At 39.8% G+C, this 17,961-nt stretch overlaps 1 protein-coding gene across 1 annotated transcript in view; it reads right to left on the bottom strand.

Annotated features, from left to right (window-relative positions):
* Nucleotides 1–17,961, bottom strand: part of LDLRAD4 (low density lipoprotein receptor class A domain containing 4) — a 312,128-nt gene that overhangs the window by 135,221 nt on the left and 158,946 nt on the right. Inside the window, exon 8 of the mRNA XM_075022927.1 lies at nt 16,962–17,102. Within this exon, the coding sequence (XP_074879028.1) occupies nt 16,962–17,102 (141 nt within the window). The remainder of the gene's footprint in view (nt 1–16,961; nt 17,103–17,961) is intronic.

The following is a 17,961-nucleotide window of genomic DNA, read 5'->3' on the forward strand; positions in this document are numbered from 1 at the left end:
CCAGCAACTTTTTCTTCCCACAATCTGCCACACCTCCTCCTTTCTTCCCAGCGACTGACTTGTCAGGCAGCCTCACTCTTGCGCCTACCACAAGTTATCCATCTTCCAGTCTCTCTATCAAATCTCATCCAATCTGTTTGCTCGCAGACTAGTAGTATCCCTGTTTCTCCATGTCCTTTGGCGACACACCTAAAAGGCCCAGCTACTTTTTCTAAGAATTGTCACTGTTTTAATATGTAACAGATGAAAAGCTCTGTCAGAACACAGTTACTCCTACAAGCAGTGGAAATACTGTGTAAAACTGCAGTGCAAGGTGAGGGCTTCACATCCATGAAATACAACAGAATTTATCCATGCCTGCTTTCAATATGCTATGGCTGCCAAGGGCCGGCAGGCTCAGCAAACAGCCTGGAAGAAATCTAACGGAGGCTACAAAGTCAAGATGTTGTTTGATTCCTGTTTTAAAAAAATATTGGCAAGATTCATAGGCCAGTGGCAGGATTCAGAGACCAGGGCTGATGCCTTCAGGGGGCCAAATGATTCAACCACACGGAAAAGAAATACCTCTGCAACTGAAAGGATTAGATTCTCGCTCCTATTTATATCCAAGTACCTTTGAAAGACCATCTTCTATCCCAGCCCTCTACCAAAGAAGGAGAAAAAAACCCCAACACTATGCCACAATCTTCAAACACTTGTGTATTTATAGCTGTTCTCATTTCAGTCAAATTTCACAGTGTTTATGGTCAGCAAGCTCTCCCTCACAATACTGTACTTCACCACAGAGTGATGCATGATTGGTCTGGAAATATTATGCCATGTGGAATATAAGGGTTTTTTTAAAGATCCACAGTTTAGGAATGCAAGTTATGTGGGGTCATTACCTATACCTGTCCACTTGTAACACTTAAACTCCTGGTTTCTAACACACACTGCCTGTGCCTTCCCCTTGTTTCCCCCAGAGTAATGTTTTATCACTAGGAATCATACATAGATGCAGCTTCATGCACAACATGAGGCAGAAAACCCAAAGTATTTTTCTGATCTTTTATTTTTACACAGGATAAGCTGATCACTAACAAAAATCCCACTCTAACTGCATTTCTTTTTCAGATTCATGTGATGAACACAGATTTTTAAAGCTCAAAAAGCTGTTTCACATCTGCAGATTTCTAGTGGTTGGTCATCGCACTCTGTAATCAGATTTTCTCTGGAAAATCACCTCTGGAGTTGTTTTTTTACCTCAGTGGTCGACGACTATAATTAATTAGAACAGAGGTGTCTGTCTGTCTGTCTGAATAATGGAATGAGACACAGCTGGTAAAACTAACAAAGCATAAATGTAATGTCTTGACCACTTGTCGCTATTACAAAATCCTACAGGATTTTTCCCTTGTGTATTAGTCTTGCATGGGGATAATTACATTCCGTCTACTTAAACCCTTAGTTTAAATAGCTACTATGGTCACATATAGATAGATATTTGTGTGTCTAGCTCCTACTTAAGCGATATAACTGCTGTTGAAATCAGGAACAAACATACCTTTTGAACATGGTTTATATATGACATAATTAAAGACAAGAATTTCTATAAAAAGCCTATGCAGTCTGCAGTTTAGTAAGGTAAATTTTCTATTTAGCTAAAAAACCATACATTTCCTACAATAACCAGTTATCCACTTAGGTAGAATATGCTATAAAGTCTATTATTGCTCTTTTTAAGTCAGAGACCATCACTGTCATGAAAAACACACTCTGCAAGCAAGGTCTCAACAGTGAAGTAATACTTCAGCTTCCTCACTAGAGAGGCCAAAAATTAGAAATATTAAAAAAAACCAACCCAAAACCTAACTGATGCAGTTCAAACAAGTAGTTAAGTTGTTAGCCCTGCAGAATGGAGGAAGGGATCCTAATTATTATTATTATTACCATCATCATCATCATAATCTAATCCAGCTCAGTATATTGCAAAGTACTGCAAAATTTTGTATCTGTGGGTGCAATTCAAAGATCTGTGAAATCCATTTTTATTGTGCATAAACATTTTTGTACACAGTTATTAGCTTGACAAATGATGTCTTTATAGTATCCATAATAGAACATGTGGCCAAATATGTAACTGAAGTGTTCCAGGCAATATGGAGAAACAGTTGTGCTCATGTAGAAATTAGGCTTTCCAACAGAGATCTCTAAAGCCCCATTTGTACTTGAAAGACATGTCTCTTGTTTCGCTTTATTTTTTGCTAGCCAACAAATACCTCATCTGTATTCTGCAAAACACACCTTTCAACTGTGGGAGGAAAACCAATGTTTTAGCATTCTGTGGGGAGGGAAGATAAGGAGGGGGAGAAGGGGAGGGGGCAAAGAGGGATTATTTCCCCAGTTACCTGGAAGATCAGAAGTGCTCTTCTAATTCACAAGCTTTTTCATACGGATAAAGAAGGAAGTTGTTTCAGGGAAGTGTGAGAAAGATTTTACAAATGCAGAAACTGGATCAGAGAAAAGTCATCTCTGCATTTATGTTCTGGCGGCAAATTTGGAGTTGCTCTTTCTGATCTACAGAAGTGCCTTTTACCTGGAATACAGCACAGTATAGAGTAGTAGATAACTTAAAACCCCAGTGTGGCAACACTAATTGTGCAGTCTGTTACTGCCTGTTCCTACAACGATGGGCAGGGGTGAAATATATCATGGATCTGGACCTCACCAAAGAAAAAGGACTGTTCTAGAATATATGTACATGCGTGTGCATGCATGTATTTTTAGAACATATAGCAATTGGAAATACTAATACTTTGTATCAAAATTCTTAGAGAGAATACAGTAAAACATGAGCTTTAGATAAATTGCAATAGTTTTCCTAAGGAGCCATTCATCATATGGGCAATATTACCATGTACTTCCCCCAGCTATGGCAGTTCAGAAATTGGCTGCTCTTTGCTGACTCTTCACTGAGAGAGTTACAGTGAGAATCATCAAGGGGGTAGTTTAAAGTTGAGATGGCACACACTGGGTTCATTAGCATGACAGGATGCAAAACGGATGAGTCAGGTTTCCACTCCAGTGTTAACCCAATGCTGTCCCTTCGAGGGTACAAAAAGCTGATGGCCCTACGCTTACAGTAATTGACACCAAGAAATTAATCTTTTGTAACAAGGAAGTTCTAGAGACCTCACTTTCAAAACAATTTTAATTGAAGCATGTTACTTACAGTACTGTGTAGAGATTAAGAGAAGTGTGAAAACCAGATGCAGGACTGCACTCAAGCAATCACACAAACACCGATGTTATTCAACATTCCAGCTGCTAATTAGCAGATGGATGGTATCTGAGTAATAGCTGGCTGGTGCATATATGACCACACATCTGTTTCTCACCTCCCTGCATCACTCTGCATGTTCACAGCCTACACACAACTCTCTCTGAAAGTCCTAATTAATGCATAGCTTGTGTTGCAATAAGCAAAGAAACTGTTATCACCTCCTGCAGGAAGAGATCATCTACAAATGTTGTCCACTACTGTTGAACATTTACACATGGAGTTTAGTACATTACGTTTAAGGAGTAGACATTTCTGAAGGCCTGGTTTATTAACTACGAGCCTAATAGACAGAAGGGCTGTAGGAAGCTTCCAAGAATCAAATACCAATCTGTATCACAACACATTTCATTCTAAACTTCACTTGCTTAAACCGGCTTCCTCTGCAATTCCTAGTACACATTTCCCGTTGGCGTGCTCTCCTGCGCTGGGGTTGTGCTCAGCACCCCTCCCAGGGCTGTGTGCAATAGGTAATCCAGCACAGGCTGGCAGGGATACCACAGTTTTCACTTGTTGAGCAACTCGATGTGCCAGCCTCACTAGTTAACCACCTTCTACGAAAAACAGATACGCAAGACAGTCCGGATTTCTGCCTTATGACAGAAGGCTGTTACAGGCAGTATCAGTAATTACTTAAGTCAGGGAAACTGCACGTAAGAACTTTGATCATAGCTGCACACAAACACTATTCCAAGCCACTTCCTATGGACTTAAGTGTCACACATGGGAACCTATGCGTTGTCCTCCTGGGTGCGGGTGTTCAGTTCTCCAAAAGACTGAGGAAACGTCCTCTCAAGCTCTCAACCTGATCTTATAGTTAGAAGTAAGTTTAATGCCTGAAAGCTCAGCCTTATACATTTCCTAACTACTCTCTGGATAGATTACACACAAGTGGACTCAGTGTTCAGAGGTTTCCTTTCTTTAAATATTGCTAAGCTCTTGCCTCAGTGACATCACACAGTAATGAGGTATACAGGCTAAAGACGGGATGTATGAAAAAATTTCTTATTTATCAGCTTTGAATTGCACTGAGGAATCTTCTAATCTTACGACACAGCCTAACCCACCTTCTGTTCAACACCCATAGTTCTGTGTACCTTTTTACTTCCCCACTCTTCACCTAGACTCAAAAGTAAACAATTCCAAACTTTTTTGGTCTCTATCTATATCAAAGTCTGTTCAGAACTTTCTGCTGTTTTCCTGTTTTCTACATCCGCAGCATGTTTCTGTGCTGCAGCAACACTTGAACGCAGCATTCTAGACAAAGGTGAAATGTTGATTTATGTAACAGCATTGTAACATTTCACATCCTATTTTTATTGATTCAAAATATTTTATCTGACTGCAACTATATTCTCTAAAGAATTCAGCCCTTCATAGTGATGCTTTGGTCCTTTTCCTTAAATTACACAATTAATTAGGATCCAATTAACTGTATTAATAGCACATACTTTGCTCTCCACTATGAATTACTTCGCATGAATCAACATTGAATTTCATCCATCATTCTGTTGACTGCTGACCTCATTTGATTAAATCCTAATATTCCTCTTCAGACTTCACTAATACACAACCAAATATCATTACACTGTATTACATTCACCATTTTTTAAGATATTCTGCTCCAATTGTGGACTTATAGTTGACTGATGAAACTCACTCCTAGTCTTCTGTCTCTAGTCACATTTTAATGCAAATTGACTTTTTATGTACCTACGTAGAAACTATTTAGTATGTCCATGTCCTTGCTCTTAGATGTTGACATACAAGTGAAAAATTAAAGATAAATTTATTAATATTGGACAGTATGTGCTAATATTAATATACAACATAAAGCACATACTTTCTAAGCTGTTTTTTTTAATTCTGTCAGCTTATTTTTCCAGTATAATACCCATTTTTCTGAGGTTATTACAGCTTAACATCTCTTTGCATGTTTTTCAATGACGTAAAAATTTCATCTTCTTTTATTACTTCTGCAAAGTAGATGAATATCATTATCTCCATTTTATAAATAAAGAAATTAAGGAGGAAAAACAATAATGATTTCATCAGGATTGCACAGGAAGTCTGTGGCAGAGATGCCAAGCAAACTTGGAATTGTTGGTGAGGCCTATTCACTGATGACCAAGTCTTCCATTCCTCATACCATTTCAGCCCTTCCTTTAGTTTTCTAACATCAAGGGAATTTATTTCCCTCATACACTATCTAATAGGCTTGTCAAAAGGGGATGTGGTTTGAAACCTGTGTTACATAGCACAGCAACAAATGTATTTGCTGGAGGAGCACCCCCAGCCCCAAATACTCATGGCCAGTTGACTGATCATCTACATTGTAATAGCCTATCAAAAGTGACAGGTATTCACCGTGAGAGCTGCAGCTTATTACCAACAAAAGCAACATGCACCTTTCATCCTGGTAATTAAAACAAACAAGCCAGCACCTTTATCAGGGAGAAAAAAAAAAGACCAGGTTTGCAACACAATGATTCCTGACAATGTCTAGCAAATCTTTTACTGGTATGAACAGTAATTTCTTCAGGAATATCTGAATCTGCTGGAAAGAAGTCAAGATCGTTTCCTATTGAAACAGCTGACAGGTTCTGCAAGACAGCAGTATCATTCTTGGTATCAGCTGCAAAGCATTGAACATGAAGGAAGAGACCGAATAGGTGAAAAACCATGAAATGGGTGGCCAAGCTGAGGTACTGGAGTGGAATACTGGAATGGACGACCGACTCTCCTCTGGAAAACACACAGAGATGACCCTTACATCAGCCTATGGCTCTACAGTTTCTCAAAGCAGATGGTTTATTCTGGCCAGATGAGCTAGGTTTTGAAACCAACAACAACAGAACTATCTGAAATTCAGTAGGAGATGTACAGCATGAGCTGTCCAAGAACTAAGATACTGATCCCCACCACCACATAGAGGGGTTCACCCCATCTTACAGACCCCCCTGTCTGATTGAAAACAATCCTAGCCCAACCAGCCTTAGTCATACTGATTTGTGTTTACACACTTACATTTATTATCTTAGACCACAAAAAAGAACATTCTAAATCTTGGTAAAATATCAAAGAAAGAAAGATTGTTTTGGAGGACTGTGCTGCCAAGAACACAATAATATCACCATCAGCCCCCACACATTTGTTATTGCATTCAGCACAAGTGCCGGATGAACATCTGCACTGTAAAAATTCAGCCCATTAGCTCCTTCAGCTTGTTAGCATATTTTAATACTGTGATCACAGCTTTCTATTTCTATCAAGGTGCTACTAGGTGCCAGACTCAGTATTCACATAGTGCGTCATTATTATCTCTACACCCCTCAGGTCCTTAATCTGTCTTCTATGAAGCTATTACACAGCAAGACTGAAACAGAAGGAAAGATGAAGGAGAAATCTGAGAAGGAAAGAGGAAGCTACCAGTGTAGCAATACCACTGGGAAAAGAAGTACAGCTGTGATCTTATCATGTATGGTTGGACTAACGCTGTGTTACATACATCTCTCTCTACCCTCTTAGACTGTTATTGTTAAGTTAGAGAAAAGTCATCTATCACATACAAAATGCAATTAATTTAACAACTCGCTCTTCTGATCTGTTTTCCTTTAGCTCCTAACAGTGGCTTAGTATAAACAGTTGATCAACTGTCTCATTTATGGTCTAAACAGAATGTGAAAAAATATTTTAGCCTTGATTTTAACCCTAAACCTATAATTAGAAGAGTAGGTATTTTTAAACAGAGATCCCAATTTATGTTTTCATAGGAGCTGAGGTACAGATCTTTCTATGTTGCTGGTATTTTTCTTAACGCTAACCAGTCTGTATTCACTCCTTACATTTGCATACAACTTGCATGTAAATAAAACAAAAATGAGAGCAAGCCCACTGTAATATACACACATGTACTCCCACAGTATCTGATGCCTGTGTATTAGAGTCACAGGTGACAAATGTGTTTTCTACATGCAGTAGGCTTTGTGTGTGTGTTTGTTTTTTTAAACATCCAAGCCAAATTTAAGCCTACTTTCGTCACAAGATGAACTTGGTTCACTATTAAATATAAAGCTGTCACACAGTCCACATATCCTGACCAAAAGAACCCCAACACCACTCAGAAAAAACAATACGCTTAGAGAAATTAAAAATATCTGTTCCTCACAAAATAAGTGAAAAGACCCAGTCAAATAGTCTTTCAGGTTCACATGAATTCAGCACTTTCAAGCTTGCGTCCTACGTTCAAAATGCCTTAACATGAAAAGTATGGGCCGAATATAGAAGAAACCAATGTGCCCACACATCTACTGGTTAGCGATGGGTTGATGGGTCTTCACTTGTTCTTACACTTATGAAATGAGACATTTTCTCTTTACCTCAGTTCCTGCCCTTTCTAAATGCCAAATTCTCTCAGGAGGACAGAAATCCCATGCTCCTCTTGCAGAGCAGCACAGCATTCCATCAAGGAACCAGATTTACAGGGAAAAGCACAACTGTTTATCTGATTTGCTTATACTCTTTCACTTAGCATCTGCAACTGCCCAGTGCCAGATTCAGTATAGGGCTAACTGGGCCTTTGATCTGACCCAGGACAGCTGTTCCTATGATCTCATGTAACTAGCTAACATCATTCCAGTAAAGTCTCATGTCTTAAGCCAAACTGGACTCTGTTATTGAAATGTTGTATTACATTCTACTAGCATGGGTTCATTCCAAATGAACCCAAGCCCATGAAGGGTCATGAGAGACCCCTTCTGATGCTACATTCTTCTGTTTCATTTCTCTGTAAGAAAAAGTGACAAACGATGAGATTTCCAGAATGGGGGAGAAGGGCAAAAGCAACAATTAGCTCTTAATTCCCAAACTCTCCTGTATTTGGGGAAACGTCTTTAAGCATATGATTTAGTGAGGCAAGGACTAAGGCATTTAATAACAGTACTGTTTCATGGAAACCTTAAACTGGTCAAGGATAAACCACCACTGAAAGGAGCCACTTGTACTGCCCTCCGCTTTGTGCCAGCACAAGAGTTTGCACAGTTTAGCTGAGAACAGACCCAAAGACATGACAACAGCCAAAACAAAGTAGAAGTTTCTCAGAGTTCATCAGAACCAGACCAGGTCTCCAACCCAATTCCTGTGTGGCTGCACAAGCACTTGCACAGGGACAAGTGAGGGACCAACTACAAGGGGCAACACTGGCTTATGCTGGTTTCAAGCACTTGCAAAACTGTGGAAAAAATAGCGTTTCTCAGACTTCGCAGTCTGAGAAAAACAACTGCATGCTAATGGCCAAAGCAACATGCTTTGGTTAAACACTACAAAATACGGAAAAACATCATTTCACATGCAATGCAGACCACAGAGATCACTGAAAAGCAAGGATTTCTTTGTGCACCAACATGATGCTGTATGTTACGCTACACACAAACTTCAGACAGCTATTTTTCAGTGTGCCTTTATTTATACCAGAACATACAAGCAAGCTTCCAATGCATCTTCATCTCAGCTGTTACTTTAAAATAGAAGAAGATGAACCTGCTTAAGAAAAATTAAGGTGGCTCTTTTCATCAGGGAGATGAAGAGTTTCTTGAGATAAAGGGTCAGATATGCATCTGCAGAATGAAAAGCAATCAAGCATCACAGTCTGCAGCACTCCTAGGGAAGGAAGGTAATCTAGTTTGACTCTATGTCCCTTTTTTGTAAGGGTTTTTTAAAAATTATTTTGTATTTTTAAAAAAGCTGCCTCAAAGCACGTTCTCTGCGACACTTTAAACCATATGAAAATATAGGTAATCTTCATGCTACCTAAGCACCTGAACAGCTTCCAATGCAGTTTGTGACTGCTCCTCTAGGCTGATATTAGCCAAGTGCAAACACAGCACAAATGCAGTGCTCCTAATGACCATTTACCAGCAATAACCAATCTCAATGAATGACAGGGAGAGTGGTGGCTTTAAAATCCACACAGAAGGATTTCAGAACTGCATCTAAAACTTAGAGATAGCCAGGCTGCCCCTAGTGCACTGTACAGTGTGACTCCTGCAAATGAAAATGGAGAGAGGAAGGACAGCAATGAGCAATACTTACTAATGTGGACTGAAAATAAAAATCAACAAAAGTTGCTCAGTTCCACTCCACTTCTGATGTCATGTTCGAGCACTTACTAGTTGTATGTGAAATAATGTCTGAAAATAATTGTCCTACAGTTTATTCTCTTCCTCTCTCCAGGGGGAGAATTGTACCTATGGTAGGATACTCTGCTGTGGTTTTTGTACTTTAGTTTTAGGCCTGCATTTATGAAATATTTTTGCTACCAGGCACTTCTGGTGAAGAAAATAGTTTGAAAAAGAGTGCTTTTAGAGCCTGTGGGAGGCCATTTCCCTGCCTCATACTGGTCTGCCTCTTGCAGAGGCAAGCATACCTGTAAGATAGAAAGTCGCATCATGCCTGGCACTACTACTACTGAGAGTTCCACCCTGAAGTTTAGGCACTCAGATACATAATAATCAGCCTTTGAATGAAGATTTTAATACACTGTACATTTTGAGCACTTCAAATTCTCTTCTGCATCTGTAAGAAATCAGTAGCAGAAAAAGGCAACAGGAGAAAGCAAAAGCATTACCAGGCGTAATTGCACTAAACTGTAATGTTTAGTACTAGATGAAGTTTCTGAAAAGCTAATAGAAATTGAAGGAGGGGTGAATGAAATGTGTATGAAGAACAAACACAAACAGTTTTAACAATTGTTGCTTCCAGATCTTGATTAAAGGTGATACAACTGACTGACATACTTTACGAATGAATAATATAGCATTTCAGAGCTATTGAAATTCCCACGTTTTCATCTGCAGGGCACTGTGAGCTTTTATTTCTTTTCTCATTAACTGTAAAAATATGATTAACATTCAGCTGGAAACTTTGTGAAATAGAAATTCCTTACCAGGAGCCGAGTTCAGCCCTGTTTGTAAGCAGATGCAAATACCTGACATTGTACCAGCATATTTCACGGTTGTTATTGGCCACATATGTGTGTGTCTGGCTTGTCCGAGTTGCTAATACTGTAAGGCTCCGGATGAAGAAGGGGCAAACTCTAGCATTAGTGAATTCCACTGCAGTTTTATTACAGAATTCATGGGACCAGCATTCTACTTCCTTTATTAAGCACCAGGAAATACAGTATTTTTTAAAATACATATGAAATATTAAAGGAAAACACAAGATTCACCTTAATGTTTTGCTTTTTTTTTTTCAAATTTTCAAGCTCATATTAATTACTAACGTTCCATGATGCGCTTCAAAAATATGCAAAGATGAAATGATTTCAAAACAAAGTGCAGAATCTGCTCATAGCACTTTAAGAAACAAGACTGCACTATAGGCTGAAAACTGACTGGATTTTCTAAATAAAAGTATCTATCTAGTATTTAGTTATATATAGACAGAACTAAAATCCAGAACACTATGGCTTGTTCTGTAACACAAAACCCAGAGAACCTCTTGCTTTTTAAATAAGTTAGCGTATGTATCAGATTAAGTTTTTGTTATTACTCCACCAGTCAAAAAATATCTATTGCTCCATCTACATCAGAAATTTTTATTTCCTTATCATTAATTGTGCTTAGTGACAGAGAAAGGACAAGTAACAGCATGAGAGATCACTAAATAGCACAAGATCTGCCCTAGGCTACAGGTCTCACCTGGTTAACACAGCTTCTCCTTTCCAAACTGTAGGCAGCCTCATGTAACCTCATCTTAACAGCCAGGGACACACAGAGCCCCAAGGTAGGGAGAAGAGATGAATCCTTCTGAGCAAGTGGGCCAAATCAAGAAAAAGTAAGCAAGTAAATAAGCATTTTTGAAGCATATACTGTGACTAAACCAATCAATAAATACAGGTGACCGCGCAGTTTTATGCATGTGCTTTATGGCCAGATGATGGCTCTCCCAATCCACCCCCTCCCGAGATCTATACTCCCAGCTAAATCACCCCACAGTCCCTGGACAGATGTGGCTGAAATCAATAGCATTGTCACACCATCCCTCTCCTTCCCCCCCGAAGCCCCGTAATAGCCAAGTTTCAGCTGAGATCAGTATTGACCGGCCCCCAGCACCAGCGGGGCCTCTCCTCCCGCCCAGCGGGGCAGGATCAGGCCGGATCGCTATCTGATTAGCGAGGAGCACGTCCTGACTTTCCCCAGTCACTTAAGCCGGCGTCTCATTGCTTGTCCTTAGAGACCACAGCTCCACTCAGGCAGAGAGCGTCTAGACAGTATTCATGATCCATCTGTCTGGCACAGCCAGGCTGATGACAAACTCTATTAGACCCGAAACAATTTTTTTTTTTTTTCTGCTCTTCCCTCCTCCCATCTCCCTTTTCCTCCGAGAAGCAGTAATCTGACACTGAAAATTACTATCATTGTTGCAATGCTCAAAATAGCAGTGCCAGACTTTCATTAACATCAACGCTAGACTGCTAAATATTTAAAGAAATGGATAAATTTCACCTGAAGTGGGACAGCCCAGCACACATGAAAGCAGAAGCACAATCAAAATGTAAATCTAAGCGGTTGTTTTTATCTGCGCAAATTCAGTGTCACAGTCAGAGGGGGATGCCGAAGGTCTCTTTAAACAAAATATTTTCCTTTGATTGAGCTTTTTGTTTTTAAAACAGAATCATTCTCCAACCCCCTGCAGATCCCTACAAGGCTCAGAGCTGACAGAAGTAGGTGGGGGTGGTGAAAGGGAGAGCTATATATTTGATTTGTTTGGGGTTTTTTTACCTTGCAGAGGAAAATGAACTCCTACAGCAAACTCTTCTGTGCCAAAACAGCCATGACACATCACCTCCATCAATGCTGACAACTTGAAATTTGATGTAGACATAATTTTCACATGACAAGAAGGATTTGTTCTCCCTTATTTTAGTCATCTTCGAATTCTCATGCATGTCAATATTTGTGTTTCATGTGCCCACACATACATACATATCACAGCACAGATAACTACCTGTACTGTTTTCCACCAAACAACTAAAGAACTAAAATCTCCACCATTGCAACCCTTCTCAATTAGACATGACTTGGATACTGCAGTCTGCAAATAGACAACAGACTACACTTCCCATTTCAAAATCTAATTTACTTTTAGCAGGACAAGGGAGGCTGATTGTTTGTTGTGAAACAAAGGGAAATGCTCGAACAAATGAACTGTGTCCTGCTAGAAGCAGGCACATTGTTTCAATTCCTCGGAGTCCAAATTTGCAGGTCACATGGAGTGGCAAGCTGCTGCCAAGGCCAAGTCTGCGATGTTGAAAAACTTACTCTTCATCTCATTTTTCCTATCGTGGCTTTGTGCCGTTAAATACACCCTCGATCTCCAAGTAATGTTAAAAGAACAGTTGTCTCCATTATCTCAATCAATAAGTCTTTATAGTTGACGAAAATAAAAACAACAAGTAGACCTACCAAAAGTTGACACGGGCTACTTTGCAGAAGGCTACCTGTATGGAACTGCACAGGAACACTGGAGCGTCCTCACTGAGCAGGGGGAGGTAAGCTTCCACATGCATCACCAAACCCACGTTAAAAATCCCAGTGTAAACCAAGCAAGCTGCTACCTTAACATGTTTGGCTTAAATGCCTTAGCATACCTGTTGACCAACTTGCTGGATTGCAGCTTGTGCTGCCTAAAATCAGACTCTAACACACCTTGGAGCTGATGCAGATCTTCCCCGGCTGCCCTCTGATTTCTCTGTGCTATACAGACTAAATTGCCCATGCAGCTGCATTAAGGAAACCGTACCTATAAGTCAGCAGAGGAAAATTAATAAAACCAAAGGGCTACAGAAATACACATTTTGTTTAACTTTGCACACATGAGACATATTATTGAGTTCAGCAGCTGAATTAACAGCCTTCACACTGGAGCCAGGTAAGAATAGCAAGGAGAGAGGAACACCAGGTCTAGGAGATTTAAACTCCTCTAACACAAATGAGAGAGCGTCTGCTATAATCACGAGATCCAGGGAGCAGGTCACCCACAAAAAATATCTTTCTATACCACTGCTCATGCAACTTAACCAAACTAAACAATAAGCTCCAATGAGACATTCTGGATTTGGCTGCTGGCAAGAGCACAAATGAGAAATGCTTCAGCAGCCGGGAAATATGGGCTACTGCTAACATGGCACATAACTGCTTAAATAAACTAAAGCAGAATTTCCATATGAAAATTTATTTATTTAGACATCATTTGCGGGCAGTCTATGTCTTACTGTGAAATGAGATGAACACTGTTTCTACCATGGGAGGATAGAAGGTTTGAATACCGTTTGAGAAAGGGATTCTTTGAAGAAACAGCAGAGGGGAAGGCATACCACAGTTGTGCCAACATGCTCTACATAAAAACAAGAGCAGTCCCAGGGAGGAACAGGCCACCCTGCTCGGATGTAGACCGGCAGACACTTACACATGGCTCCTTTCAACTGTTTCTTCCCCATTCAAGAGCTGTGCACAAGCAAGAAGATGCAAGAGCAGAGCTGATATGTAACACTGACCAGAAAGAAATTCCTGCTTTAAAATTCCTGATGTGATTTTTTTTTTTTTTAAACACTCATTTTCTTCTTATTGAGCTGTATTACTGACTTGTCACTAATTAGAGGCCAATGAATGTATGTACTTCTGTGTTGGAAGCTAGCCTTGTCAGCTGGGACGTTTCAAGTGCATATACTCTGGTGTACTCTGGTATGGACCCCCATTAAAATCATTGAGGAAAAGCATGCACAAGTTTCTTAATTCAACATGTCATCCCTCTAAGGCCTGGGGACCTCACTTCAACAAGCATTCTAGAAACATTTTTTCAAGGCTCTAACAAGCCAACACAACCAACTGCCACGTCCATAATAATGCTCTTTCCTGTTACTAGTTGGCACTGTTTTCTACCATGTAGCAGTCTGTTTAATAGCCAAAACATGATAAATAGCACTAATCCTCATTTGTTTTAAATGCTGTTTATGGTTGTATTATTTTTCCATCTGGCTTCCAACTTTTTTGTCTTTGTTTCACCATTAGGACCCTGTTTCACTGGGGTTTGGTTTTTTATTTAAAACAGAAGTCCCTTTATTTACCAGCCCTTGTCACACAGTTCCTATTGCAATGAAAAAGTACAGTCACTATCAATACCCCCAAATGCAACAAGTAATGAACCGCTCACTCTGCCACAAGGCAAGCAAAAAGTTAAACACCTCCGAATGCTCCTAGCAATAAATCAAATCTTTCCTCTGCAAATTCCTCATTTGCAGTGTTGTTACAAAACCAGCAAATGCAGTTCTTGAAGGACTTAATGAGACCTAATTATTCCTCTTCACTCAGCACTGGGGAGGTCTGAAGTAGCAGGATTATTGGACACCATATTTTAGAAGGAATCAGAGAAAATGAACAAATATAACAGATTTAAGGAAACATAATTCATGTGAACAAACTGGGGTTTATTATTTTTTTTAAACCCTTCCAGAGGGTAATTGACAGATGGGTGGTAACAGTCCTTATGTCTGTAAAAGGCTTATATAAGAAGGAGTCACTCCCCTATCCCCATAGGCGGGACGTGACAGAAGGACGCAAACTATTTTTCTCCAAGTCCACTGAAAAGTAAGAGAAATGCTGCCACCCTGACCTGCACGACTTTCCAGAGACAGGATCATGAAACACGCCAGCCAAAGTTCCTGTGCAAGCAGTAGGAAACCTGCCGCTGAAGGTTTTTTAGAGATACATTTTGTTGGGTTTGGTCCGGATAAACTTTACACTTCTGGAGGTGAAGGGGATGACGAGCCAGCTGACAGGCACTGTTCCCTTTCAGGCATGCCTGTCTTCCTGTTCGTGACCTACCGTAACGCCTGAGGGGACAGATGTGACTTAGAGGAAGCCCAGGAAGTCTGCAGATCCTGGATCAAGCAAGTAACAATATTTCTACAGTCCAAAGGCCTTTTGAGGAGAAGGCCAGCACACGGTGCCAACACACTGCTGTGGTAACTGCATGATTGCCACCACCAGCACAGGGGGGTACTGAAAAATCACCAGCGCCCCGGCTATCAGACCTCAAGCTGAAGGAGGCTTTGGGAGTTCCACCTAGGAGCTCCTCCTAGGAACTTGCAGGGTGCCACTGTTGCACTGCAGTCACACAGGGCCACCACCTGTGATGCCCCAACTGCTGCTTGTCACCAAAGTCCTTCCCTCCATTTGCTACCACAGTGGTTTTAATGGCTCCTTTTAGACAAATGGTTGTGCTGGCTTGGTTTAAGAGAATAGCTGTACCGTATCCCAGTCAAAAAAAATTCCTCCATTTGAACTTTAAAGATATGCTTACAAGTTTTGCATGCACAAATAATAAGGCATAGCTTTCTTACAACTCAAAAGCCAAGGTCAACCTAAGTTCATGGGCATGTGACATTTTGATCTGGACCCACTACCAAAGCCTGTGGCTAGTCCTGGGGCTTTGGAAAGAGTTCAACTCCAAAAAACAAATAAAAACAACAAAAAAAATGAAATAACATAAAAGTGTATGTAGGCCATTATTATTTCAAAACTTCTGAAATCACTGTGGAAGTACCAAAGTACTGCAAAGTACAAGATTTAGAAACATTTACAGTACAACATTTAGAAACATGTTCATTTGGAGGTTAGGTGGCATAGGAGGAAAGGCGCATATCCAATGCCTGACTTCATCTTCTATTATGAATCCACTTGAGTGATTCTATCCTGCTTAATGGCATATGCATTCGTTTACAAAAATTACAGATACATGGTTCTTGCAATTCCTATTATTAAACATAAAACCACAGATATTCCTAAGCCATAGGCACAACCAGAGGTGAAACAGCATGCTGAGGGATGCCAGTATTGGCATCCATTTGGGAAGCAGTAAGTAATGTTACAGCACTTCTATTGTACTTGTAGACCAGAAGCATTATTGGAAAATTTCTGCCCCATCCAGAAAGCTGAATTGTGGTTTAAAAATAAGTTATTGCAGAACATACAAAAACAAAAATCAAAGTTTGATTTCAGTGTATATCACCGAGGGCAAAGCTCTAAGAGAGCAATTCTGGTGATAAGCCCTGGCACTCTCTGCAAGATATTTATACACCAAAGAATAGCAACAAAAGCTATTTTAAATATATACCTATAAAAGCTCAGTGACCTACCAAATGATGCTGATCTCAGCACTAATAAAATATATTTGATTAATAAGAATGAATGATGACTTTCTTAATAGTATTAATAGCATATAAAGACTGTCACACAAACAAAGCATAAAATGTTTTCTAGAACCTTGGAAAACAAATTATGTAATCATTTATATATTACACTTTCTTTCTCAGAAGCTACATGTGATCCGTGTGATTATAACCTCAATGTCTGCACCACAAACACCCTTTGCATAACTACAACTGTCCAGGTTTGGAAACCTAGAGAAGGCGTGTTACAGGCCACTGCTGGTTCAGAGAAAACCAGTATTTACTTCCTCTGTCTCATCCCCCCCAGATATCAAACTGCAGACCAAGCTTCCAAACAGCCTGATTTCTGAGGTAAACAGACATATTCGAAATACATACATACACGGATGCACACAAAGAGCCACTACTTACAGCTAAAGATGCCTGGAGGTGGATGCTCTGTTACAAGCAGACAGTTCTCTTCATCACTGTTATCCCCACAGTCATTCTGTTGGTTACAAATCAATGAACCAAGATACAAGCATTTACCACTGGCGCAGGTGAATTTGCACTCTGAAAGGCAAAAAAGAAACCAGAACAAAAATTTGTGAGGAAATTGATGCTTACCTTCTTCACTGCTAGAATGACTGATATTAAAGGTAGTATTTTTCAAGTAGATGCTATCACGGTAGATGGGTCTTTGGCACTTCAACACCAAAATAAATAATAAAGTATTTGTAGCATTGCATGTATAAATATATATGTGACACATTCTGGATCACCAGAATCAATCCACTAGTAAACCAAATTTGCCATTTGGGGAAATTCAACTACTTCTTCTTAAAAAACAGACATTATTTTTTTGTAGTTCATGTTGATTACAGTTCACTTCAGACAAAGACCGTGTTTTCATACATTTTTGTGTAGCACCTTGCATATTTGGGGCAAGACAGCACTATAAATAAAAATAATAATTGTTCCACATTAAAAGAAGTCTTGCACAATCTAAAACAGCATCAGCTGTAAGGCAACAGTACAGTTTGTAACCAGGAACAATCCTGTCCAGACACAAGACAATTATTCCTTAACTACCTTCCCAAAGCCAATTTGCCAGTCTCCCAACTAATTACAATCAAGCACTCAGTGTCTGCACATTGAACTCCCACATGCCAGTTTGCTTTACAAAGTCAGTAAGCTTCTAAAACCTCTGTGAAGTGTCTGAATGCTATATGCAGGTATGCTGTATTTTTCACATTTTGTTCATTAGAAAAAAATGAATGCTTTCCCCTAAATACAGTTCTGTCATGAGAAAATTCCTGTGAGACCAAGTATTTAAACAAAAACTTTGTTATTTCAAGTTCCTTCTTACCTTTCTCCCTTTCTCTGCAAAAGGATGCAGGCTGGCTAACTAATCCTGTGTAAGATACCTCAC

Source organism: Buteo buteo, chromosome 3, assembly GCF_964188355.1.
Source record: "Buteo buteo chromosome 3, bButBut1.hap1.1, whole genome shotgun sequence".
NCBI lineage: Eukaryota > Metazoa > Chordata > Aves > Accipitriformes > Accipitridae > Buteo > Buteo buteo.